Below are 26945 nucleotides of genomic sequence, written 5' to 3'. Positions count from 1 at the left end.
TTTCTTGTGATATATAATTAATTATTTAAATATTTATTGTGAAACAGCAGACGCATCAACATTAATGAGGTCTTATAATTTTAAAATAATATTAGTGTTAGGACAATCAACAATGGATCTGAATACTAATATATATTATCCTCAGACCGAACAACTTACACGTACCCAAGGTTTATCATAATAACGATTGGTATTCAAAAGATTTGAAAATAATAAATAGGAACTTTCGTCATGTATTGTTAGTAATGACAAATTAGTACCCAAAAGATGTGGTCGTCAATGATGACCAAGATTTGGCCGTTGCTGACAACCAAAATGGAGTTTTGCAGCCTCGACGGCCAGATCGATGCGTTACGACACAGATCCAATGGGTCTGTGTCGTACCGCAATTTTTTGACCAGATTCCAACGGTAGTGGCTAGAATCTAACACTGCGAGTAATGGGGGTGTTTTTGTCATTTTATAAAAATTTTATATATTGGGGTATTTAGTTAAATTAGTAAACCTATGGGGTTTTTTGGAAATTTTTAAATTTATAATAAACTAAAATATCAAACTTTAAAAGACATTCTAGTCTTTTCATCATTAGCAAATGGAAATCACTAACAACACATGACAGAAGGTACTTGTTTATCATTTTTAAACCTTTTGAGTACCAATCTGTTATTACGACAAATTTTGGGTAGGTGTAAGTTGTTCGACCTATCCTCATACAAAAACAATCCCAAAAGTAAATAAAAAAACAATTTATAAATAATGTAATTAGATTAAGAGTAATGTTACTCTTACTCCCTCTTCTTACTCCTTTCTCTTATTCACTCATGTGGTAGGTGGGTATAAGAAAAGAGAGAAGGAAGTAAGAAGAGAGATTAACATGAGTAAGTAAGAGAAATAAGTAAGACTAGCATTATTCTTATATTAAATATAAAGGTTTTGATTAAGAAAATGTGACAGTGGCAGGAGACAACGAACCATTCTTCTGCAAAACTTTGTTACTGAGAATAAATGTACAAAGGACAAGAAATAAAAATGAAGAACACAGACAATAGGTACAACACAGAATAACTGAAACCTCAGGCTCTCAGCCCATGTTCGTTACATTTCCGGCATTAATAGTAGCCAGTGTTTCTCGTGAACGGTCAGTTTTATAAAATGTAAAGCCACAACCATCCACCACTCAAATTATTTATTCATTAATCCAAAGGATTAAATAGGTAGCTTGATGTTGATTGAAATGGGCATTGGATCCAACATAAGTTTGTCTTTATCATTTTATTATGGATCACCTAATTGGGCCACCCAATAATCCAAGAAATATAAATAAAAAACACATTTTTTAATTTTCTTATAGATGAACATAAACAAAGCACTTTGTTCATGGAATCAAATCTAATCTAATTTTTACTATAAAAGAATCCACTATCAAAACAAACAAGGAAATTTCCATAAAGTTGCTTTCATCTTCACTCCAATTTGTCCAAATTCAACTTTTTTTTTTTTTTTTTGGAGGATTGTTTCTGCTGTCATCGACAGTATCTTAACCACTTCCAAATTTGATATGGACAAGAAAGCTTATTTTTTTCAAGAGATTGGCAATCACAAAATTACAAAAGAGCCCGTGGATGAAATCTAGAACACATCAGAAAAGAGATTTTTCTTATTGCTATTTCGGTTCGTAATACAATGTGTGAGGATCATANAAATTTGATATGGACAAGAAAGCTTATTTTTTTCAAGAGATTGGCAATCACAAAATTACAAAAGAGCCCGTGGATGAAATCTAGAACACATCAGAAAAGAGATTTTTCTTATTGCTATTTCGGTTCGTAATACAATGTGTGAGGATCATATGAAATACATATTAGTGGAAGAAAAAAAAAATGTAAGGTTTACAGACACAAAGTTTGCAGGGACAGGTCATCTGAAGGGTTCAACCGGGGCTGACTCTTCAAGAGTGGCTGCAGCCTCAAAACATTCAGCGGCTTCTAGCGCTGAACATTCAGTACCCTCGGCTTTGCAAAGCAGGCCAAGATTATACCATGCAGTTGAATTCATTCTATCAAGCCGAAGAGCAGCCATCAAAAAGCTCCTGATGACTGCGTTTGATTTTTCACTAAGCTTTCTAAGAACTAAGGCTGTTGATATCAAGCTTGGTACATGCGTGGGATCAATATCCAAGGCATTCCCAAAAGCTTGTAAAGCTTCTTTATGAAGACCCTTTCTTTGATGAAGTAGACCTGTGAAATCAACAAATTTCATATCACTCGAAAACCACATTAAAATGAGTCTATTCCACAGAACGACAAACCCTTCTCATCCTCCTCAATCATTTTAAAACAACAGAAGCTGACAAGAAGATGAATAATTCTGAATAACAATGGATTTATTTGATCCCAGTGGGAAAAAGAACAATAAGCAATTTGACTAGATGAAAAAGCATATGAGTTTGCAAACATTTGAAAAACATACTAAAATTTTTTACATATATTTTTGAGATATCTAGGTGAGAATACTTGAAAATAAAAAATTTGTACTTAAAATTTTGACATATCTAGGAGAAAATATTTGCAAACAAAAAATTTGCACGGTCAGCAAATGTCCAAGAGTTTATAGTTGTTGCAAATCAAAAAGCATGGAGTCAAATTAAAAATAACTTGTGAAGATAATATAGACTGGGGGATGAAAGTCTACCCGTTGCATGACATCTTGTGGCAGAGAAACAACCAATGGCCTTGGATTTGGAAAGGCACACCTCCGCATCACGCCACTGTGACAGTCTTATGTAGACAAAAGCAAGATCATGCCATACATCCAATTCCAAACTTCTAGCTGGATTTTCAGAGCCCTATCATAAATAGAATAAAGAAAGTAGTTTAGAAACTTATAACCTTGAAGCAAATTTACTCCAAATGTAGCATAATCAAATTAAAAAAAAAAAAATAAAGGTTTGGTATATAGCCCCAACAATTGCATCTTCAAAGTAGAAGAGGTCTTATCTGTTATTTAAATTTAAACACAAGCACCCAGGGCTGAATTAATTAAACATCATAGCCCAACAGACACTATTTATTTGAAAACAAAGCCAACCAATTAATATTGACATATGATTACACAGCCCACTACACCACCAACAACAGATCTGTTCATTTCTGATATTGAGTTCCACGGAGACAAGAGGGCTTTTGCCAGATAATCTAGAAGGAAGATACTTCCACTATCTTAAGCTTTTGCAGTAACCTTCATTTATGTCTTGCATTCCATAAAGCACTATGTTTTCCCCCTAAACCAAGTGACCTCAAAGGAACATTTGATTCCTCAAACAAAAATCTCATTTAACCACCAACAACGATGCAAAGTGAATAGATTTTGGGTAAAGTAGTTTCTATAAATTTTTCCAATTGATAAAATAATGAATTTATAGCAATAAGTTGAATAAGAAATGGATTATTAGCAAACAGACCTTGTGGAGCTTCCTCCCAGAACTGAAGGTTTTACTCTGAACTTGAAGAACAGCGAGAAGCTGAGTATATGTTTCAATAGCACTCTTAACCTGACCTTGTGCAATTTGAAGCTTAGCTTTAGTTCGCAATAAGTCTCCTTGATCCCATTTCCCAGTCTGATCTAAAGCAGCACTTATAATAGTTTCAGCATCTGCAAACCGTCTCTGAGCTGATAATATCCGTGCCATCAGCAACCATCCTTTAACATTAGCCCCACCATCTAGTTTTAGAAAAGATTTGGCATAATGACGCGCAGCGTCCAACTTCCTCTGCTCGGCATTTTCAAGGCTGAGGTGGTAAAGAATATTTGGGTCTCTCATACCTGTACTTCTCCCAGCGCTTTCCAGAACCTGAAGTGCCTTAGACTGCCTGGTGATCCTCTCAGAATCAGTGATGGTTAATTTACATTGTGCTGAAAGTGATATACCTAACAAACAATTAGCAGTGCTTTCAAACTGATCACATTCACCCTCCAAGCACTCAAGAGCTCTGCAAGCAAAACTTGTCCCTTCCTCTGCAAGATCAGGGTTTTCCCCACAAATCTTTGACGCTAATAATAAAGCTGAAACACACCTCGGCTCCTCTCTACTACTCAACAATTTCCTCAACAGATTCAAAGCAACCAAGTCCTCACCTGCTCCATGATAACACAGAGCTAAATTGTGGTACAGTTCTTTCCTATTGATAATCCCAGGAAGCAGTTCTTCGAATTGATTAGCTAAAGACCTCAAGTCACCTGAAATGGACAGAGCAAATGATAGGTGATCCAAGATTGATGGATCCCAAACAACTCTTTTGAGAGAAACTTTTCGTAATAGTATCATTAATAGAAGTATAGCTTCTTCTATATTGTTTCTGGGTACAAATGAACTACCCATTTGGGTGCGTAGGTTTGGAGGGATTGTTTCACCTCCACAATACAGCAAAAAAACAGCAAACTCTTTTTGAATCTTTGCAGTAGTTTCAGTATCAAGATTCCAATGATGGAGGAGGGCTCGTCGGTAAGACAAGATTGCCTCGCGGGGAGAATCAGCAAGTTTCCATAATTGTGGAAGCAACTCAACAGCCTTGTTCACTGTCTCCTGCAATTTACAGTCAGCAACAAGGTTTTCAGGAAAGCCTTCGGGTAATGAAGATTCAATAATGTCCAGAATAACTTTGCAAGCTTGAGCAGCTTCTGCAAGAATGATTGAAAATAATATAATATTAGATGCAATGTTGATTCAATTGAAGCTGTATATCTCAGAAATATTTATTTTGCTTTTTGGCCCCCTAATATACAAGTGCATATGTCAATGAGACGAAAAGAGAGAGTATAATGAGGGCACTGAGCAATGAAGACACTATTAAGGCAATGAACACAACCAAAACCATATGAAGTGTCCCTATAGATTAACATAATGCAAAACATTGGCAAAAGCAGAACACCAAGATATTGAGCTATATATAAAAGATATTGAGTGATATGTCATCAAAAATTTATACGACCACAGCTGTGGTGGTTGGAGAAATATGGATTAAAAGTTAGGATCTTAAAAAAAAGAAGTCCGTTTTCACTTTGAAGCAATGCGTAGATTTAGTATTAGACCATAAGAGTAATATATTTAAGTGTAATTCCATTTTGGATTGGGGGAAAATGAAAATGTTTTGAACAACTGAATTTCCTAGAGAAACATAAAATAATAATAATAACAATAATAAAAAGGTCATTTAAGTTTCAACCACTATACTGTAATTAAAAAAAAAAAAAAAAAAAAAAATCGGTTCCTTACATACTGAAATTACTGCCATTGAAACAACGAGACAGTTTCCTCATATTTAAATTAAAAAATGGAAGTAGCTCCTGATTTCAATAAATTCTACTGGTAATGAAAAACTGTCATATTTCCAATTAAAAAACAATATAAAGGGTACTGAGGAATTCCATGACAATGATAGACACAGGAGACCAGATTATGACAACAATTGAATTGAAAGTACAACTAAAACTTAGAGCTCCCAAAAAATTAGAGAACAGATGCAAAAAGTACCTGTAAATCTCCCAAGAACCTGCAATGATTTTGCTTTAAGAAAGATTGCTTCTAAAAGCAAGCTGACAGCATGCATCGACATTGGTGGTGAAGCATAATTTTGGGAACGTCTTTTATGCCGTTCTCCTCTTTTACTAGCAAGTGTGATTTTCATTTTCGGTGTTGCTGCAGCAATATCTATTCCTTCAAATACATGTAGAGCAGCTTCTATGTTTCCTTTCTGATATTCTATTCTCCCTAACAATGCTCTTGCTTCCTGGAAAAATGCAGACAATTTATTCATGAAAAGCAGGGAAAAAAAAAAAAACTGAAGCTAATTCCAAAAAAGAATGATCTATTTCTGTCACTTGTTTCATGAACTTCAACTCTAGAAACATGTTATGATTCAGTTTTTTGACATAGAAATGTTAAGATGGATAAGGGGCCAAACATTAACGGTAAAAGAAGAAACTAGAGCACATGTGGGAAATCAGAGACAGTACAGATTACCGAAAAGATGGGAAAAGTCTACAAGCATCAGCACTAATCAACGAAAACAAAACTAAATTGCTAGAAATTTGTAAAAACCTCAAACTAGGTCTAAACATGCTCAGTGATTCCTGTAAAACTTTTCATTCAGATTAAAAGTAAAAACAAAATAAAAATATCACAGATTTGACTAAAGAAAGACAACAAATTTTACCCAAGAGACAAGAAAAGATAGAAGCTGAAAAGCTTGAAGAAACTAACCTCATAATTCAAAGAACTACTTTCACGCAGAGACCATTCCGCTTCTTCTATATTGCCCGTATCCGGCTGCTTCTCAGCCTCACAAGGTCTAGAAGAATACCCACTTGCTGAATAATTTTTGGTTACAAGAGATTCGGAAGATGGTACCATTTGCTCTGCTGCTTTTAGTTGCTGTCCTAAGAAGATGCACTTCATAATCTTCTCAAACTTCGGCTTGATTCTGCCTCTTTTCTGCTTAATTATCTTATTTTTAATCTTCATTTTGTTCCACAGCACTCAAAAATCTACAAGCACCATCACACCGTGAACAACAACAATTACAACAAATCAAAACCTTAATCTAAGATGTTTATGTCCTGCATGCACTATAATTGTCCAAGTACTGAAAACAAAATGGGGAATGAATTTCAACACCCTAAAACACAGGAGACTTAGAAATCTCAAGAGAATAACAAACAAAAAAATGCAACTTTAGTACAATTCAATCCCCAAAACCTAAATCCAACAAGAAATTAATAATCAAAACCAAAAAACATACATGTTTCACCAACAACACTTCAAGAATTGCACCAAATTCAATTAAAACATCCCTCTATCAACTACCTCGTGATAATTCCATAAAAAGAATAAGCTTCAAACAAAACCAGTGGTGAAAATTCACCAAAATGGCAACATCTAACCCTAAAACTGATATCCCAATCAAACATATAAACCAATAAAAAAGGACTCACCTTTTGTTTTTCCAAAAAGAAAAGCAGACAAAACGAGCCCACAACACATCAACACCAATACCCATATCCCCAATTCCGCTTATTCTTAGAATGAATTAAAGCATCCAAAGCAAAACTGTTTCAAGAATCATCCCCTTAAAATATTTTCCCTTGTCTTCTTTTCTTTTTCTTTTCTTTTCTCTTTTGTCCCCTTTATCAAATTTACAACTTTCTTTGATATACAATACAAAAAGAACATCCAAACATAGTGTTATTCTGGCCGTGAAAAATTACAAAGGATAGAATTTGAATTGAATCGTAAACCAGAAGATTTTAGAATCAAAATAAAGAAAATCAAGAGAACTCTCTTCTGTTCTGTCCTGTTCTAGGTCCTACTTGAATTTATTTATTTTTAATCGGAATATTAAATTAGTATTGAATTTTGTTTCAAAGAATAATGTTCATTTAATGAATTACAAGAATAAAAAATGAAAGAATCCATTAACATAATACGAATTGTTTTTACTGTTTACGGTTGGCAGAGAGGAAGTTTTTACCGCGCCGATGCGTTCTTGTGCTGGCGTTTTAACGGCGGTTAACCAGAGTCATTTCATTTGAATGACGGCGATTGAACTCGTCAAAAGGAAAAATGACAGCATTCTGCATGTGCTGCTGCTAAAAAACAATTTATAAATACGTAATTAGATTAAATATGAGGTTTTGAATAAGAAAATGTGACAGTGACAGGAGACAACGAACCATTCTTCTGCAAAACTTTGTTACTGAGAATAAATGTACAAAGGACAAGAAATAAAAATGAAGACACAGACAATAGGTACAACACAGAATAACTGAAGCCTCAGGCTCTCAGCCCATGTTCGTTACATTTCCGGCATTAAGTAGCCAGTGTTTCTCGTGAACGTCAGTTTTATAAAATGTAAAGCCACAACCCCCACCACTCAAATTATTATTCATTAATCCAAAGGATTAATAGGTAGCTTGATGTTGATTGAAATGGGCTTGGATCCAACATAAGTTTGTCTTTATCATTTTATATGGATCACCTAATTGGGCCACCCAATAATCCAAGAAATAAATAAAAAAACACATTTTTTAATTTTCTTATAGATGAACATAAACAAAGCACTTTGTTCATGGAATCAAATCTAATCTAATTTTTACTATAAAGAATCCACTATCAAACAAACAAGGAAATTTCCATAAAGTTGCTTTCATCTTCACTCCAATTTGTCCAAATTCAACTTTTTTTTTTTTTTTTGGAGGATTGTTTCTGCTGTCATCGACAGTATCTTAACCACTTCCAAATTTGATATGGACAAGAAAGCTTATTTTTCAAGAGATTGGCAATCACAAAATTACAAAAGAGCCCGTGGATGAAATCTAGAACACATCAGAAAAGATTTTTCTTATTGCTATTTCGGTTCGTAATACAATGTGTGAGGATCATATGAAATACATATTAGTGGAAGAAAAAAAAATGTAAGGTTTACAGACACAAAGTTTGCGGGGACAGGTCATCTGAAGGGTTCAACCGGGTCTGACTCTTCAAGAGTGGCTGCAGCCTCAAAACATTCAGCGGCTTCTAGCGCTGAACATTCAGTACCCTCGGCTTTGCAAAGCAGCCAAGATTATACCATGCAGTTGAATTCATCTATCAAGCCGAAGAGCCCCATCAAAAAGCTCCTGATGACTGCGTTTGATTTTTCACTAAGCTTTCTAAGAACTAAGGCTGTTGATATCAAGCTTGGTACATGCGTGGGATCAATATCCAGGCATTCCCAAAAGCTTGTAAAGCTTCTTTATGAAGACCCTTTCTTTGATGAAGTAGACTGTGAATCAACAAATTTCATATCACCTCGAAAACCACATTAAAATGATCTATTCCACAGAACGACAAACCCTTCTCATCCTCCTCATCATTTTAAAACAACAGAAGCTGACAAGAAGATGAATAATTCTATAACAATGGATTTATTTGATCCCAGTGGGAAAAAGAACAATAAGCAATTTGACTGATGAAAAGCATATGAGTTTGCAAACTTTGAAAAACATACTAAAATTTTTTACGTATATTTTTAGATATCTAGGTGGAATACTTGAAAATAAAAAATTTGTACTTAAAATTGACATATCTAGGAGAAAATATTTGCAAACAAAAAATTTGCACGGTCAGCAAATGTCCAAGAGTTTATAGTTGTTGCAAATCAAAAGCATGGAGTCAAATTAAAAATAACTTGTGAAGATAATATAGACTGGGGATGAAAGTCTACCCGTTGCATGACATCTTGTGCAGAGAAACAACCAATGGCCTTGGATTTGGAAAGGCACACCTCCGCATCACGCCACTGTGACAGTCTTATTAGACAAAAGCAAGATCATGCCATACATCCAATTCCAAACTTCTAGCTGGATTTTCAAGCCCTATCATAAATAGAATAAAGAAAGTAGTTTAGAACTTATAACCTTGAAGCAAATGTACTCCAAATGTAGCATAATCATTAAAAAAAAAAATAAAGGTTTGGTATATAGCCCCAACAATTGCATCTTCAAAGTAGAAGAGGTCTTATCTGTTATTTTTTAAATATAGCACCCAGGGCTGAATTTAACCATCATAGCCCAACAGACACTATTTATTTGAAAACAAAGCCAACCAATTAATATTGACATATGATTACACAGCCCACTACACCACCAACAACAATCGTTCATTTTCTGATATTGAGTTCCACGAGACAAGAGGGCTTTTGCCAGATAATCTAGAAGGAAGATACTTCCACTATCTTAAGCTTTTGCAGTAACCTTCATTTATGCTTGCATTCCATAAACTATGTTTTCCCCCTAAACCAAGTGACCCAAAGGAACATTTGTTCCTCAAACAAAAATCTCATTTAACCACCAACAACGATGCAAAGTAATAGATTTTGGGTAAAGTAGTTCTAAAGCATTAAATTTTTCCAATTGATAAAATAATGAATTTATAGCAATAAGTTGAATAAGAAATGGATTATTAGCAAACAGACCTTGGGGAGCTTCCTCCCAGAACTGAAGGTTTTACTCTGAACTTGAAGAACAGCGAGAAGCTGGTATATGTTTCAATAGCACTCTTACCTGACCTTGGCAATTTGAAGCTTAGCTTTAGTTCGCAATAAGTCTCCTTGATCCCATTTCCCAGTCGATCTAAGCAGCACTTATAATAGTTTCAGCATCTGCAAACCGTCTCTGAGCTGATATATCCGTGCCATCAGCAACCATCCTTTAACATTAGCCCCACCATCGTTTTAGAAAAGATTTGGCATAATGACGCGCAGCGTCCACTTCCTCTGCTCGGCATTTTCAAGGCTGAGGTGGTAAAGAATATTTGGGTCTCTCAACCTGTACTTCTCCCAGCGCTTCCAGAACCTGAGTGCCTTAGACTGCCTGGTGATCCTCTCAGAATCAGTGATGGTTAATTTACATTGTGCTGAAAGTGATATACCTAAACACAATTAGCGTGCTTTCAAACTGATCACATTCACCCTCCAAGCACTCAAGACCTGCAAGCAAAACTTGTCCCTTCCTCTGCAAGATCAGGGTTTTCCCCACAAATCTTTGACGCTAATAATAAAGCTGAAACACACCTTGGCTCCTCTCTACTACTCAACAATTTCCTCAACAGATCAAAGCACCAGTCCTCACCTGCTCCATGATAACAAGAGCTAATTGTGGTACAGTTCTTTCCTACTGATAATCCCAGGAAGAGTTCTTCGAATTGATTAGCTAAAGACCTCGTCACCTGAAATGGACAGAGCGAGTGCGATGACATGATCGATCTATGTGCTTAGTCTACAAGCCAATGGATCGATAGCATTTTTATAGTTCTCAATTATCAAATATATTATAGAAACGATTCCATATTGTTCTGATAGACACATTGCACATTCGTGAGGTTGTCAGACCATAATAAAAAAAAAACACACTCTTTTGAATCTTTCAAGTTGTACAAGATGCCAATATAGGAGGTCTCGGTAAGACAAGATTCTCGGAGAATCAGCAAGTTTCCATAATTGTGGAAGCAACTCAACAGCTTGTCACTGTCCCTGCAATTTACAGTCACAACAAGTTTTCAGGAAAGCCTTCGGTAATGAAGATTCAATAATGTCCAGAATAACTTTGCAAGCTTGAGCAGCTTCTGCAAGAATGATTGAAAATATATAATATTAGATGCAATGTTTCAATTGAACTGTATATCTCAGAAATATTATTTTGCTTTTTGCCCTTATATACAAGTCGCATGTCAAGAAAAAAGAAGAGTTATAATGAGGGCACTGAGCAATGAAACACTATTAAGGCAATGAACACAACCAAAACCATATGATGTTCCCTATAGATTAACATAATGCAAAACATTGGCAAAAGCAGAACACCAAGATATTGACTATATATAAAGATATTAGTGATATGTCATCAAAATTTATACGACCACAGCTGTGGTGGTTGGAGAAATATGGATTAAAAGTTAGGATCTTAAAAAAAAAAGTCCGTTTTCACTTTAACAATGCAATTTAGTATTAACCATAAGATAATATATTTAAGTGTAATTCCATTTTGGATTGGGGAAAATGAAAATGTTTTTGAACAATAATTCCTAGAGAAACATAAATAACGTATAAATATACAGTAAAAATACAGACAGAACTGAAAATGGTATATGTTTCCCTCCCTGACTCTGACAACACATTCTCTTTTTTCTTACAAGCGAGCTTGTCTGTCTATGTGCTGTCTTAAAGTGACTGATGATGAGTGGATAGTGTCGGCGTCAGAGTCTACAGTGAAGACCACAAAGTTCAAATCTTTCCCATTGCCAATTTCCCACCTCCCACCCAACTCTATTGAAATTTCCTTTTTATTATCAATTAATTTTCATGGAAAGTAAAAAATTTGGAGGAGTATCATACAAATATGTTAAAATATAGGGGGCAGCAATGAAAACAAGAAAGAGTGTTATGTGGGAGAAAAGACAACAAAAGTAAGGGCTTGGGGAAAAAGTGAGGCGGTCAAAAAAATCAAAAGGTGTGTGGTCTTGACTATGGTCGTGAGTACCGGCATGACACATGACATGTTGTGCTTGGTTTTCTTATTTTTTTAATTTTTAACGAATTTCTCGTGATATATAATTAATTATTAAAATATTTATTGTGAAACAGCAGACGCATCAACATTAATGAGGTCTTATAATTTTAAAATAATATTAGTGTTAGAACAATCAACAATGTATCTGAATACTAATATATATTATCCTCATGGGCCGAAGGAACTTATATGTACCCAAAATTTGTCATAATGAGATTGGTATCCAAAAGATTTGGAAACAACAAATAGGAACTTTTATCATGTGTTATTAATAATGATAAATTGGTGTTCAAAAGATGTGGTTGTCGTTGTCTATCAATGGCCAAGATTTGACTGTTACTGACGGTGAAAGATGGAGTTTTACAGCCTCGATAGCCAGATCGATGCGTTACGACACAGGTTTAACGGGTCTCTGTCGTACCATAATTTTTTGACCAGATTTCGACGGTGGTGGTCAGAATCTAGCACTGTGGGTGGTAGGTGTGTTTTTGTCATTTTATAAAATTTTTATATATTTAGGTATTTAGTTAAATTAGTAAACCTGGGGGTTTTTTTTTTATTTTTAAATTTATAAAAAACTAAAATATCAAATTTTTAAGGGCATTCTAGTCTTTTCACCATTAATAAACAGAAATCACTAACAGAACATGACAAAAGGTATCTGTTTGTCGTTTTTAAACCTTTTGGATACCAATCTATTATTACGGCAAACTTTGGGTAGGTGTAAGTCGCTCGACCTATCCTCATACAAAAAAAATCCCAAAAGTAAATAAAAAAACAATTTATAAATAACGTAATTAGATTAAATATGAAGGTACCTATCCTCATACAAAAACAATCCCAAAAGTAAATAAAAAAAACAATTTATAAATAACGTAATTAGATTAAATATGAAGGTTTTGAATAAGAAAATGTGACAGTGAGGAGACAACGAAAACTTCTTCTGCAAAACTTTGTTACTGAGAATAAATGTACAAAGGACAAGAAATAAAAATGAAGAACACAGACAATAGGTACAACACAGAATAACTGAAGCCTCAGGCGCTTCAGCCCATGTTCGTTACATTTCCGGCATTAATAGTAGCCCGTGTTTCTCGTGAACGGTCAGTTTATAAATGTAAAGCCACAACCACCACACTCAAATTATTTATTCATTAATCCAAAGGATTAAATAGGTAGCTTGATGTTGATTGAAATGGGCATTGGATCCAACATAAGTTTGTTTTATCATTTTATATGGATCACCTAATTGGGCCCACCAATAATCCAAGAAATATAAATAAAAAACACATTTTTTATTTTCTTATAGATGAACATAAACAAAGCACTTTGTTCATGGAATCAAATCTAATCTAATTTTTACTATAAAGAATCCACTATCAAAAAAAAACAAGGAAATTTCCATAAAGTTGCTTTCATCTTCACTCCAATTTGTCCAAATTCAACTTTTTTTTTTTTTTTTGGGATTGTTTCTGCGTCATCGACAGTATCTTAACCACTTCCAAATTTGATATGGACAAGAAAGCTTATTTTTTTCAAGAGATTGGCAATCACAAAATTACAAAAGAGCCCGTGGATGAAATCTAGAACACATCAGAAAAGAGATTTTTCTTATGCTATTTCGGTTCGTAATACAATGTGTGAGGATCATATGAAATACATATTAGTGGAAAGAAAAAAAAATGTAAGGTTTACAGACACAAAGTTTGCGGGGACAGGTCATCTGAAGGGTTCAACCGGGTCTGACTCTTCAAGAGTGGCTGCAGCCTCAAAACATTCAGCGGCTTCTAGCGCTGAACATTCAGTACCTCGGCTTTGCAAAGCAGGCCAAGATTTTACCATGCAGTTGAATTCATTCTATCAAGCCGAAGAGCAGCCATCAAAAAGCTCCTGATGACTGCGTTTGATTTTTCACTAAGCTTTCTAAGAACTAAGGCTGTTGATATCAAGCTTGGTACATGCGTGGGATCAATATCCAAGGCATTCCAAAAGCTTGTAAAGTCTTTATGAAGACCCTTTCTTTGATGAAGTAGACCTGTGAAATCAACAAATTTCATATCACTCGAAAACCACATTAAAATGAGTCTATTCCACAGAACGACAAACCCTTCTCATCCTCCTCAATCATTTTAAAACAACAGAAGCGACAAGAAGATGAATAATTCTGAATAACAATGGATTTATTTGATCCCAGTGGGAAAAAGAACAATAAGCAATTTGACTAGATGAAAAAGCATATGAGTTTGCAAAAATTTGAAAAACATACTAAAATTTTTACGTATATTTTTGAGATATCTAGGTGAGAATACTTGAAAATAAAAAATTTGTACTTAAAATTTGACAATAGGAGAAAATATTTGCAAACAAAAAATTTGAACGGTCAGCAAATGTCCAGAGTTTATAGTTGTTGCAAATCAAAAGCATGGAGTCAAATTAAAATAACTTGTGAAGATATATAGACTGGGGGATGAAAGTCTACCCGTTGCATGACATCTTGTGGCAAGAGAAAAACCAATGGCCTTGGATTTGGAAAGGCACCTCCGCATCACGCCACTGTGACAGTCTTAGTAGACAAAAGCAAGATCATGCCATACATCCAATTCCAAACTTTAGCTGGATTTTCAGAGCCCTATCATAAATAGAATAAAGAAAGTAGTTTAGAAACTTATAACCTTGAAGCAATGTACTCCAAATGTAGCATAACAAATTAAAAAAAAAAAATAAAGGTTTGGTATATAGCCCCAACAATTGCATCTTCAAAGTAGAAGAGGTCTTATTGTTATTTAAATTTAATATAAGCACCAGGGCGAATTAATTAAACATCATAGCCCAACAGACACTATTATTGAAAACAAAGCCAACCAATTAATATTGACATATGATTACACAGCCCACTACACCACCAACAACGATTCGTCATTTTATATTGAGTTCCACGGAGAACAGAGGGCTTTTGCCAGATAATCTAGAAGGAAGATATCCACTATTTAAGCTTTTGCAGTAACCTCATTTATTGCATTCCATAAAGCTCTATGTTTTCCCCCTAAACCAAGTGACCTCAAAGGAACATTGATTCCTCAAACAAAAATCTCATTTAACCACCAACAACGATGCAAAGTGAATAGATTTTGGGTAAAGTAGTTTCTAAAGCATTAAATTTTTCCAATTGATAAAATAATGAATTTATAGCAATAAGTTGAATAAGAAATGGATTATTAGCAAAACGACTTGTGGAGCTTCCTCCAGAACTGAAGGTTTTACTCTGAACTTGAAGAACAGCGAGAAGCGAGTATATGTTTCAAAAGCACTCTTTACCGACCTTGTGCAATTTGAAGCTTAGCTTAGTTCGCAATAAGTTCCTTTATCCCATTTCCCAGTTGATCTAAAGCAGCACTTATAATGTTTCAGCATCTGCAAAACGTCTCTGAGCTGATAATATCCGTGCCATCAGCAACCAACCTTTAACATTAGCCCCACCATCTAGTTTTAGAAAAGATTTGGCATAATGACGCGCAGGTCCAACTTCCTCTGCTCGGCATTTTCAAGGCTGAGGTGGTGTAAGATATTTGGGTCTCTCATACCTGTACTTCTCCAGCGCTTTCCAGAAACTGAAGTGCCTTAGACTGCTGGTGATCCTCTCAGAATCAGTGATGGTTAATTTACATTGTGCTGAAAGTGATATACCTAACAAACAATTAGCAGTTGTTCAAACTGATCACATTCACCCTCCAAGCACTCAAGGCTCTGCAAGCAAAACTTGTCCCTTCCTCTGCAAGATCAGGGTTTTCCCCACAAATCTTGACGCTAATAATAAAGCTGAAACACACCTTGGCTCCTCTCTATACTCAACAATTTCCTCAACAGATTCAAAGCAACCAAGTCCTCACCTGCTCCATGATAACACAGAGCTAAATTGTGTACAGTTCTTTCCTACTGATAATCCCAGGAAGCAGTTCTTCGAATTGATTAGCTAAAGACCTCAAGTCACCTGAAATGGACAGAGCAAATGATAGGTGATCCAAGATTGATGGATCCCAAACAACTCTTTTGAGAGAAACTTTTCGTAATAGTATCATTAATAGAAGTATAGTTCTTCTATATTGTCTGGGTACAAATGAACTACCTTTGGGGGCGTAGGTTTGGAGGGATGTTTCACCCATATACAGCAAAAAAACAGCAAACTCTTTTTGAATCTTTGCAGTAGTTTCAGTATCAAGAATCCAATGATGGAGGAGGGCTCGTCGGTAAGACAAGATTGCCTCGCGGGGAGAATCAGCAAGTTTCCATAATTGTGGAAGCAACTCAACAGCCTTGTTCACTGTCTCCGCAATTTACAGTCAGCAACAAGGTTTTCAGGAAAGCCTTCGGGTAATGAAGATTCAATAATGTCCAGAATAACTTTGCAAGCTTGAGCAGCTTCTGCAAGATGATTGAAAATAATATAATTTAGATGCAATGGGATTCAATTGAAGCTGTATATCTCAGAAATATTATTTTGCTTTTTGGCCCTTAATTACAAGTGCGCATGTCAATGAGACGAAAAGAGAGAGTATAATGAGGGCACTGAGCAATGAAGACAATATTAAGGCAATGAACACAACCAAAACCATATGAAGTGTCCCTATAGATTAACATAATGCAAAACATTGGCAAAAGCAGAACACCAAGATATTGAGCTATATATAAAAGATATTGAGTGATATGTCATCAAAAATTTATACGACCACAGCTGTGGTGGTTGGAGAAATATGGATTAAAAGTTAGGATCTTAAAAAAAGAAGTCCGTTTTCACTTTGAAGCAATGCGTAGATTTAGATTAGACCATAAGAGTAAATATTTAAGTGTAATTCCATTTTGGATTGGGGGAAAATGAAAATGTTTTGAACAACTGAATTTCCTAGAGAAACATAAAATAATAATATAACAATAATAAAAGGTCATTTAAGTTTTAACCACTATACTGTAATAAAAAAAAAAAAAAAAAAAAAAATCGGTTCTTACATACTGAAATTACTGCCATTGAAACAACGAGACCGTTCCTCATATTTAAATTAAAAAATGGAAGTAGCTCCTGATTTCAATAAATTCTACTGGTAATGAAAAACTGTCATATTCCAATTAAAAAACAATATAAAGGGTACTGAGGAATCATGACAATGATAGACCAAGGAGACCAGATTATGATAACAATTGAATTGAAAGTACAACTAAAACTTAGAGCTCCCAAAAAATTAGAGAACGATGCAAAAAGTACCTGTAAATCTCCCAAGAAACTGCAATGATTTTGCTTTAAGAAAGATTGCTTCTAAAAGCAAGTGACAGCATGCATCGACATGGTGGGCGAAGCATATTTGGAACGTCTTTATGCCAATCTCCTCTTTTACTAGCAAGTGTGATTTTCATTTCGGTGTTGCTGCAGCAATATCTATTCCTTCAAATACATGTAGTGCAGCTTCTATGTTTCCTTCTGATATTCTATTCTCCCTAACAATGCTCTGCTTCCTGGAAAAATGCAGACAATTTTATCATGAAAAGCAGGGAAAAAGAAAAAACTGAAGCTAATTCCAAAAAAGAAGATCTATCGTCACTGTTTCATGAATCAACTTAGAAAACTGTATGATTCAGTTTTTTGACATAGAAATGTTAAGATGGATAAGGGGCCAAACATTAACGGAAAAGAAGAAACTAGAGCACATGTGGGAAATCAGAGACAGTACAGTACCGAAAGATGGGAAAAGTTCACAAGCATCAGACAATCAACGAAAACAAAACTAAATTGCTAGAAATTTGTAAAAACCTCAAACTAGGTCTAAACATGCTCAGTGATTCCTGTAAAAGTTTTCATTCAGACTAAAAGTAAAAACAAAATAAAAATATCACAGATTTGACTAAAGAAAGACAACAAATTTACCCAAGAGACAAGAAAAGATAGAAGCTGAAAAGCTTGAGAAAAACTAACCTCATAATTCAAAGAACACTTTCACGCAGAGACCATTCCGTTCTTCTATATTGCCCGTATCGGCTGCTTCTCAGCCTCACAAGGTCTAGAAGAATACCCACTTGTGAATAATTTTTGGTTACAGAGATCGGAAGATGGTACCATTTGCTCGCTGCTTTAGTTGCTGTCCTGAGAAGATGCACTTCATAATCTTCTCAAACTTCGGTTGATTCTGCCTCTTTTCTGCTTAATTATCTTATTTTTAATCTTCATTTTGTTCCACAGCACTCAAAAATCTACAAGCACATCACGCCGTCAACAACAACAATTACACAAATCAAAACCTTAATCAAGAGTTATGTCCTGCATGCACTATAATTGTCCAAGTACTGAAACAAAATGGGGAATGAATTTCAACACCCTAAAACACAGGGGACTTAGAAATCTCAAGAGAATAACAAACAAAAAAATGCAACTTTAGTACATTCAATCCCCAAAACCTAAATCCAACAAGAAATTAATAATCCAAACCAAAAACCATACATGTTTCACCAACCCCACTTCAAGAATTGCACAAATTCAATTAAAACATCCCTCTATCAATACCTCGTGATAATTCCATAAAAGAATAAGCTTCAAACAAAACGTGGTGAAAATTCACCAAAATGGCAACATCTAACCCTAAAACTGATATCCCAATCAAACATAAAAAACAATCAAAAAGGACCACCTTTTGTTTTTCCAAAAAGAAAAGCAGACAAAACGAGCCCACAACCATCAACACCAATACCCATATCCCCATTCCGCTTATTCTTAGAATGAATTAAAGCATCCAAAGCAAAACTGTTTCAAGATCATCCCCTTAAAATATTTTCCTGTCTTCTTTTCTTTTTCTTTTTTTTCTCTTTTGTCCCCTTTATCAAATTTACAACTTTCTTTGATATACAATACAAAAAGAACATCCAAACATAGTGTTATTCTGGCCGTGAAAAATTACAAAGGATAGAATTTGAATTGAATCGTAAACCAGAAGATTTTAGAATCAAAATAAAGAAAATCAAGAGAACTCTCTTCTGTTCTGTCCTGTTCTAGGTCCTACATGAATTATTATTTTTAATTGGAATATTAAATTAGTATTGAATTTTGTTTCAAAGAATAAATCATTTAATGTAATTAAAAGAATAAAAAATCAAGAATCCATTAACATAATACGAATGTTTTTTACTGTTTACGGTTGGCAGAGAGGAAGTTTTTACCGCGCCGATGCGTTCTTGTGCTGGCGTTTTAACGGCGGTTAACCAGAGTCATTTCATTTGAATGACGGCGATTGAACTCGTCAAAAGGAAAAATGACAGCATTCTGCATGTGCTGCTGTGCATGGTGAAATTTTATTTATTTAAATGAGTAGTTGGCAAGTGGGTTGTGTGAGATTTTTTTTTGAAAAATGTAAAAAAAAAAAATATATATTTACCTTTGACTTTTGTTAAGTTCCCACTTTACCTTTATTAACTTAAGCTTTGATTCTATTTAGTAATTATTTTATTTAATAATTAAAACTATTTAAGTAAAATTTAGATTAATATTTAAGTTTCACCTTATTAAAATGAATGATACAGTAAATGTATTTATTCTTGCCTTTTAAGATTATATATAAACAATTTTCATACTCGAAATAAAAAATAACGAGTAAAAGATAATAATACACTAATTTGTATAATATGAATATGGTCCTTTGTAGTAAGTCTACTAATTTGATATATATAACATATTTAGTAAAAATATTGTAGTAAGCATTTCATATTGTAAATTAAGCTAGTTTTGTATTAGTAAAGATGTAATTTTTCGTTTATATATAATAATTATTTAACATTCGTCTTTATTATTCAATTTGTTATTGAGTTTGTGTTGATATGTAGCTTATTACAGTAAAGTTTATGAATATTAATGTATTAGATAGAGCTTATAAAAATATAGCTTTAGAAATATTTTTAGTTTCTTAGTTAAGAAAATGTAAAATTAGGGGGCTCTAGACCTGAGTTGAATTGAAATGATGAGGGGGGATTGAATTTACTTTACGTGTGGGGGCCTCCGTGTAATATTTGGGGGCTTTCTGAAATTTGTTTGGAGGCTGTCGAACTTTTTAGTAAGTTGTAATAATTCCAGGAGGTTCTCGTAATTTTTAGAATTTCATATATTACCCCGGGCCCAGTGGGCCTACCGAAGCCATGCCTTTTAACATCTCTATCTCTATGCGTTATGGACTTATGATGTTTATTCAGGTGCGGGCTTATTAAAAAAAGGTTTTTTTTTTTTTTTTTTATATATTTAGGTTAATTTCATTGATTTCATGTTAATATGACCCTGCTCCACCAGTTTAGTAGGTGAAAAGAATTAGATAATTATTTTATATGACACGATCAATAATAAATATATAAATATAATTATAGATGTACTTATAGGTATATTTATGTAAGATGAACTTCTCCAAAAAAAAAAAAAAAATTGTTAAATGGGATTAGTCAAATAAAAGATGGGATTAGATTCATTTCTTTAAAACTTTTTCTTCGTCCACTCCTTTTCAGAACCTATTTCACTAACCCAATCAACTCATAAAACCCCAACACCAAGCTCAACTGATAAATTCTCCATGTTAACTGCAGATAATGTTACTTGTCTCCTAATGAAGCTGTTGATTTCTTTGATACATGATTCATATGCAGCCCACTCCCCTATGTGGGCAATCAGTATTTTGTTTACTGCTCTTGCTAAGAAAAAGCATCTTGATCAAGTTATCGTGCTGTCCACGAAGTTCATTCAGCATTTTACTTTAGCATTTGATTAATAGCTCTTTCAACTGAGAAATGGGTTTGTATGGTTTTGTAGTTTTTGGAAGTATTTTTCGGAAGGGTTTTTGTCGAGATGTTGTGACTTCTAGTTGTCTGATTAAAGGTCCTACATGTAGCAGGGTAAGATTAAGGAAGCAACTCAATTGTTAAGAAAGCCTAATATTGGCCGTGTTTAGTTCATTATTCCTAATCCTATTCTGTAAATAATCTTTGGCACATTATTCCATAAATATTATCCAATTTTTTATAATTAATTTTAGACCCCATAAGGTTATTAATTTCATTAAACACCCATAAAAAGTTTAAAAAATAACAAAAACACCCCCATGACCCATACTTGACAGATTTCAGCAACCACCATTGGTGGTAGCCGGAATCTGCCACAACGGTGAATTACCGACCGGAACTGGCCGGTAATTCACCGATCTGGCCATCAACGACGGCCATATCTTTGGCCGTCACTGACGGTCAAAGATGGCCATCATTTTGGCCTTTTTCGGCCGTCGACTACCATAGCAGGCCGTAGATCTTGCATTTTCTGGCCAGATTCGTGGTGGATCTGGCCGGAAAAGGCTATAACGACACATTACGACATAGATCCGACCGGTCTATGTCGTAATGCGATTTTCCGGTGGTGGCTGGAATCTGGCACTGCAGGTGGTAAGGGTATTTTTGTCATTTTATATGTTAGGGTGTTTAATTAAATTAGTAAACCTAGGAGCTTTTTTATAAATTTTTAAATTTTACCTCGTAATACTCTCTTATTCAACTACCCAATATTATTCCCAAAATCTTATCCAAAATAATGAACCAATCGCACCCATTGTTGTTTATAATAGTATCATTGCTTTGTAAAACATGGGGTAGTAGACAAGGCGAAACAATTATTTTCATAAATGAAGACAAGGGGAATTAACCCAATTTTAGTTACTTACAGCTCTCCAATTCATGGTTTATGTTGTACATGTAATTGAGGGGAAGCTAAAACTTTGTTTATGGAGATGTTGGGTGAAGGTGTACAACCTCTGATGTAGTGACATTTAATGTCGTAATGGATGAATTTTATAAGAATGGAAAGATGATCGAAGCTAATTCGTTGCTCTAACTAATGATTCAAAGAGGTGTTCATCCCAACACAATTACTTATAACACAATTTTGAGTGGCAAGTAGAATTGAGAATGTTAAGGAGTATTTTCTATCTATGATGAGCAAGGGATCAGGCCTAATGCAGTTAGCTAGACTACTTTGATCTATTGGTATTACAAGAATCGTAAAGTTACGAGTCTTTTTAAGGAAACGAGTTCAAAGGGAGTTAGACTAGATGTTTTCACTTATAACACCTTGTTAACTGATCTTTTTCAAATTTATAAAGTTGGACATGCACAAAACCTATTCAATGAGATGCAAATTTACATAACGGTGAGACTCGAAATTGCCTGGGAAGTGTTTCACAGATTGCATAATAAAGGCTTGATTCAAACTCCTGTGACATATACCACTATGATGGATTGTCTTTGTAAAGAAGGGCTCATAGAAAAGGCAAATGATCTGTTATTAGATATGGAGCAAAAAGGAATTGCTCCGAATGTATTCATATTTCATACGCTTATGAATGGTCCCTTACCAAATAATGAGACTTCAAAAGTGGTTCAACTTCACAAAATGGGAGGGAGAAAGTGGCCCGATGCGTCTATAGCGGCAATAGTTTTAGACTTACTTTCGAAGGATGAAAAATATAACAAATGCCGACTTGCTTCCATCATTTTGTGCCCAAGAGCAAGCAGGAAGTTGATTATTGATCAGTCGTATTTCAAATACAATAAAGCTAATTAAACATCAAAATTTCCAAGTTAAGAAAAAGGACAATTAATAGTACAGTAAATAATAGAATGCATTTAGATAAATAATTAGACATTAAAATGATTATACATACAACTGTATACAACCCAACAGCTACCTACTCCTGGCTTCTGTTGCTGGTACCGTCAATCTAGAGAAAAATTTAAATGACAAAAAAAGAAAGAAAAGAAAAAAACTTATGATAAATATGTTAAAAATATATATTTTAATTATGAATATACAAACTATCCTTTAAAAATAATTAGCAATTAATAGGTCGTTAATAAGTTTAAGCTTACGTTATTATTTATCACCCGGTGATATATATTATTTATAAAAGAGATTTGATGTTACATATATACAATTTTTTATATAATTAAATCTATTTTAAAATGTTGTAGTCGCAATTATAATTAAATCAACTTGTGTTTAAAAAGGGCGGTCCACATTAATTAAAGGGGTGTTGGCCTCTCATATTAATTGGACGAATTTTCAATAAACCAACATTATTTAATTAGTTTAAGACATGTTTATATCACGTGTCAAGTTTATTTTGTCAACTAATTTATTTAAGAACAAGTAAAGAAAATATAAAACTTGTTAATGGTAATTCCATGAATAATATACAGGAGACATAAATTTCAATTGAAGCCAAATACATAAAATAATTCTTATATTCATTACAATACCATATCATATATAAATTTACTCTCTTTTGACATTAATATAATAAAAATAATTCTATATATAGTTTTTAGGTATAGAATTTAATTGATTTATTGGAATCTTTCAACATAACCTATTGACATAAAGGTTATAAAATCATGGTCCAGACAAAAAGGGTACATCCGTCACTCTACATCTCCGAGGTAGTCTTTGTAAATAAGTAGGAAAACAAGAGGTTATTAATTGATCCAACCTCTATATATACTCACAATCCGCTTCTCTTCTCATTCCTTCACCTCTTCTAATTTCTCTCGCTCTTTTCTCTCCCCGTCTCTTTCTCCGTCTCTCTCTTTCTCTAATCTCTTTCCCAACTTATTAAATTCCTACTAATCTTCCAGATTTTATTTGCATCCATCTCTCTGATCTTTTTTTTTTTTTTTTTAATTTTTGGGGAAAATTAAATATTTTCTTTATTTTCTTTTTAGACTACGGTTTCTCTGGGATTTTTTTTTTACTTTTATACCCTTTCTGGGTTTTTACTTTTTTACTGTCCATCCATTATTGGATTAAATAAACTTTTTATTAATTGGTTTATTTTAAAAATACTTCCCCGATAAAAGGGGATTTTTCAATTTTATGGTATATTTGGTGCTGACGTGGCATGCACCGAGAAAAGAGATATGAATACCAAAACGATGCGTCTACCCCCTCGGCGCGTTTTGACGCCAACCAAGCGCAAAGAGAGAGACGACTACAAACCGCCAACTACAAAATCGCTCAAGCCGACTCCCGCCCAACCCGAATCTTACAAAGCTCCCGACCCGGTTTCGTCGTCTAATCAGCTACTAGCCGGGTACTTGGCTCACGAATACCTTACCAAGGGCACGCTCTTTGGTAAACCTTTTGACGCAGCGGGAGATCAAGCGGGTTCGGGTCATGGTTCGGGTCAAGTATCAGCTGTGGAGCCGATGAAGGTTAAGCTGGGAAAGAAGGATGAAGCCGAGCCGCAGTTGAAAACGTACGTGGAAGTAGCAAGTTTGCTAAAGACAGGTGGGGCCCACATCCCGGGCATTGTCAACCCTACACAGCTAGCGCGCTTCTTACACATGTGATGTACTACCTAGTATTATCTTTTTTCATTCATTTTTTTTTTTTTTGGTGGCGTTGAGGACGTGGAGAAATCTGATTGGTTGTCATATTCTCCAGTGAAGTTGGGGATTAAAATTTTCTCGCGGAGAAGAAAGGAGGACGTTGGACTTGGTGGTGGTAGTAAAGCGGTAGAGACTGTTAAGGGAGATAGGTAAAGGTAATTAGAGGAGATTAGAGTGTTAATATTGGAGTGATAAGATAAGAGGATGAGCATGAGGGAGGCGTCAATCATGCATGTAAAGTAAATTTCATCTCATGTATCATCAATGTTAACATCAATCAAAATTAAAATTGCTTTTTCTTTCCTATTTAATTTTATCATTATTATTATTATTTCATCACATGCATGCATGCTTTTAATACTCTCAATCAATGGAGCAACAGGACGTTTATATCGAATTTAGGTAATTAATTAATTTTTTTTTTCCTTTACATTTTCAGTAACAGTGCATGTTGTATAATTAGGTCAAAATTGAATATGAGTTAATTTAAAACTCTTGATTCTTTATCATATTGAAATACAATTTGTGTGTAATAAAATTTAGTACAAAACTATTTCCCACCCAAATGATAGCCTAATAACATTTTTCTATCTACACTTTTAAAATATCATTTTATTATCTAAATTTATATTATGTTTCTGATTCCGGCATCGTTGCAATCTCACACCATCACCATTCTCTTCCTCGATCATCACTCACCAAAACCCCTCAAACCTTACTCTGGTCGACCTAGACAGATCAAGCTATTGTGCTCCACTCATCTCAAGTCAAATTTTAATCAATCCTAACTACCAAAATTCAACCTTCTACCATCAAAAGACTCATTGGCTTTCTCTCTTCAAAAACTCCCATGACCTAGACTAAGTGTGTTTTTTATTTGTTGTCGGAATATAAATTTAAATAGTAAAATTGTATTTTAAAAGTTTGTGGGTAAAAAATTGTTATTAAATCATTATTTTGGTGAGAAAATATTGTCAACTCTAATAAAATTACATAAACAATATTTTAAAGGTCGTAAATATCATGTATTATATTATAAATTGGAGATATAAAGTGTGTATTAACACTTATGATTTGAATATAGACTACAACACATGAATCCAGTGAAGGACTGAAAGCTGTGTTTCACTTGTCAAATCTCCATCACTTTTTAGCCTTACATTTTTATTGTTATTGTAAAAATAGGTAAATGATATTATGTTTTTCCTAAACATTAATTAATTTGAACATGCTCTTCAAACGGTAATATAAAATTGGAAAAATATTTAGGTGATGCACATGTTATGCCTTTTATACTCCTCTGTATATCTAAATATATATATATTAAGGTCCGTTTGGTTCATTATTATGATACTTTTAAGAATAATGTTTTGAAAAAAGTTAAATTGAGTGGGTATTATGATTTAAGATTTAGAAATTATCAAAAATACCCTCTATGTTTGTTTATTTACTAAACACCCTTATAATAAAATATTAAAAGTTAACAAAAACACTCCTAACCCACCCATTAAATACACCCATTAAATACAAACAGCCGGCCACAACCGTCGGAGAGTGGCTGGAGTCGCCATATCGGCACATGACCGACTAGATCTTGTCGGTCGTGCGCCGATATGACCTTTTTTGCCGTAGATCTGACTGAAAAAGACCAAATCTATTGCTAGATCTGGCCGCATTTAGTCGTCAATGACGGCCAAAATATGGTCATCGTTGATGGACTGGCGACGACAAAAGATCTGGTCATAGATCTGGCTGGAAAAGACTAGATCGGTGCACTACTGGCAAGATTCAGTAGGTAGTACGCCATTATACTAGATTTCGGCCAGTTTTCGGCAATGGTGGCCGGAATCTGGTAAATGTGGGTTGCTGGGGTGTTTTTGCAGTTTCTAAAAAAAATTTGAGGGTGTTTAGTTAAATTAATAAATTTAGGGGAGTTTAAAAGAAATTGAATAATATTTTGAGAGTAAGTCAATTTTAGTGTTTAACTTTATTGGGAAAACGCAGAATGTTATTTGGAAGAGTGAATCAAACGGAGCTTAAGTTTTTAATATTTTCTCTTTAATCTTTACACTAAACATTTTTGGGACTTAAAAAACATAACCCAATAACCTTACAAAATATGCAACAAAATTAATTTCTCTAAATAAAAAACGAGTATCTGAACAAAAAAAAAAAAAAAAAAAGGTCGTGTTAACCTGGAACGGCGTCGTTGAAAGGAATGGATTAGATTGCCTCGAGGACAAAATCTCGACCGATTCAAACGGTGTCGTTTGGAAAGAGATTTAGGCTGGGTTTTGTTCAGGGGGAAGTATTAAAAAGACATTTGAAGTTTACATTTAATTAAAAGGTATAAGTTTTGAAATGTTAACTAAATAGCCATATATTGATTAAGGGTAATTAGTGCTT

General features: G+C 34.2%; 2 protein-coding genes and 2 pseudogenes across 5 annotated transcripts; 1 reads left to right on the top strand and 3 right to left on the bottom strand.

The window, feature by feature from the left end:
• Positions 1 to 1773: 1773 nt before the first annotated feature.
• On the bottom strand, positions 1774 to 7349 carry LOC116135381 (protein NPGR2). 3 transcript variants are annotated; one of them, XM_031421077.1, is made up of 6 exons: positions 6990 to 7349; positions 6259 to 6542; positions 5530 to 5785; positions 3460 to 4676; positions 2691 to 2844; positions 1774 to 2236 (listed from the first exon to the last, which is right to left on the bottom strand). In XM_031421077.1, exons 2-6 carry the CDS (start codon positions 6517 to 6519, stop codon positions 1917 to 1919), a joined length of 2208 nt encoding a protein of 735 aa, XP_031276937.1. In that variant the 5' UTR covers positions 6520 to 6542; positions 6990 to 7349; the 3' UTR covers positions 1774 to 1916. The 3 variants fall into 3 exon arrangements, with proteins under 3 accessions (XP_031276937.1, XP_031276938.1, XP_031276939.1); XM_031421078.1 differs by lacking the exon at positions 6990 to 7349 and adding an exon at positions 6797 to 6935; XM_031421079.1 differs by lacking the exon at positions 6990 to 7349 and adding an exon at positions 6862 to 6926.
• A 1066-nt stretch (positions 7350 to 8415) lies between these two features.
• Positions 8416 to 12074, bottom strand: LOC116135417 (annotated as a pseudogene).
• A 1691-nt stretch (positions 12075 to 13765) lies between these two features.
• On the bottom strand, positions 13766 to 18201 carry LOC116135416 (annotated as a pseudogene).
• Positions 18202 to 23691: 5490 nt separating this feature from the next.
• On the top strand, positions 23692 to 24850 carry LOC116135398. Of its 2 annotated transcripts, none has more exons than XM_031421099.1 (2): positions 23692 to 24496; positions 24595 to 24850. In XM_031421099.1, the coding sequence occupies exons 1-2, from the start codon at positions 24069 to 24071 to the stop codon at positions 24608 to 24610; spliced, it is 444 nt and encodes a 147-aa protein (XP_031276959.1). In that variant the 5' UTR covers positions 23692 to 24068; the 3' UTR covers positions 24611 to 24850. The 2 variants fall into 2 exon arrangements, with proteins under 2 accessions (XP_031276959.1, XP_031276960.1); XM_031421100.1 differs by having other exon boundaries at positions 23692 to 24501.
• The last annotated feature ends 2095 nt before the right edge of the window (positions 24851 to 26945 follow it).

This window comes from Pistacia vera, unplaced genomic scaffold (assembly GCF_008641045.1).
Source record: "Pistacia vera cultivar Batoury unplaced genomic scaffold, PisVer_v2 Contig3, whole genome shotgun sequence".
Lineage (NCBI taxonomy): Eukaryota > Viridiplantae > Streptophyta > Magnoliopsida > Sapindales > Anacardiaceae > Pistacia > Pistacia vera.
This window is presented reverse-complemented; position numbering and strand designations above follow the sequence as displayed.

Bases quoted from the DNA above. Each gene is read 5' to 3' on its own strand.
- LOC116135381 (XM_031421077.1), bottom strand. From the start codon at position 6,519: ATGAAGATTAAAAATAAGATAATTAAGCAGAAAAGAGGCAGAATCAAG. The intron at 4,677-5,529 runs GTACTTTTTGCA...TCATTCTTGCAG, and splicing joins GGTTCTTGGGAGATTTACAG to AAGCTGCTCAAGCTTGCAAA. The intron at 2,237-2,690 runs GTAGACTTTCAT...TTGATTTCACAG, and splicing joins CACAAGATGTCATGCAACGG to GTCTACTTCATCAAAGAAAG.
- LOC116135398 (XM_031421099.1), top strand. From the start codon at position 24,069: ATGAATACCAAAACGATGCGTCTACCCCCTCGGCGCGTTTTGACGCCA.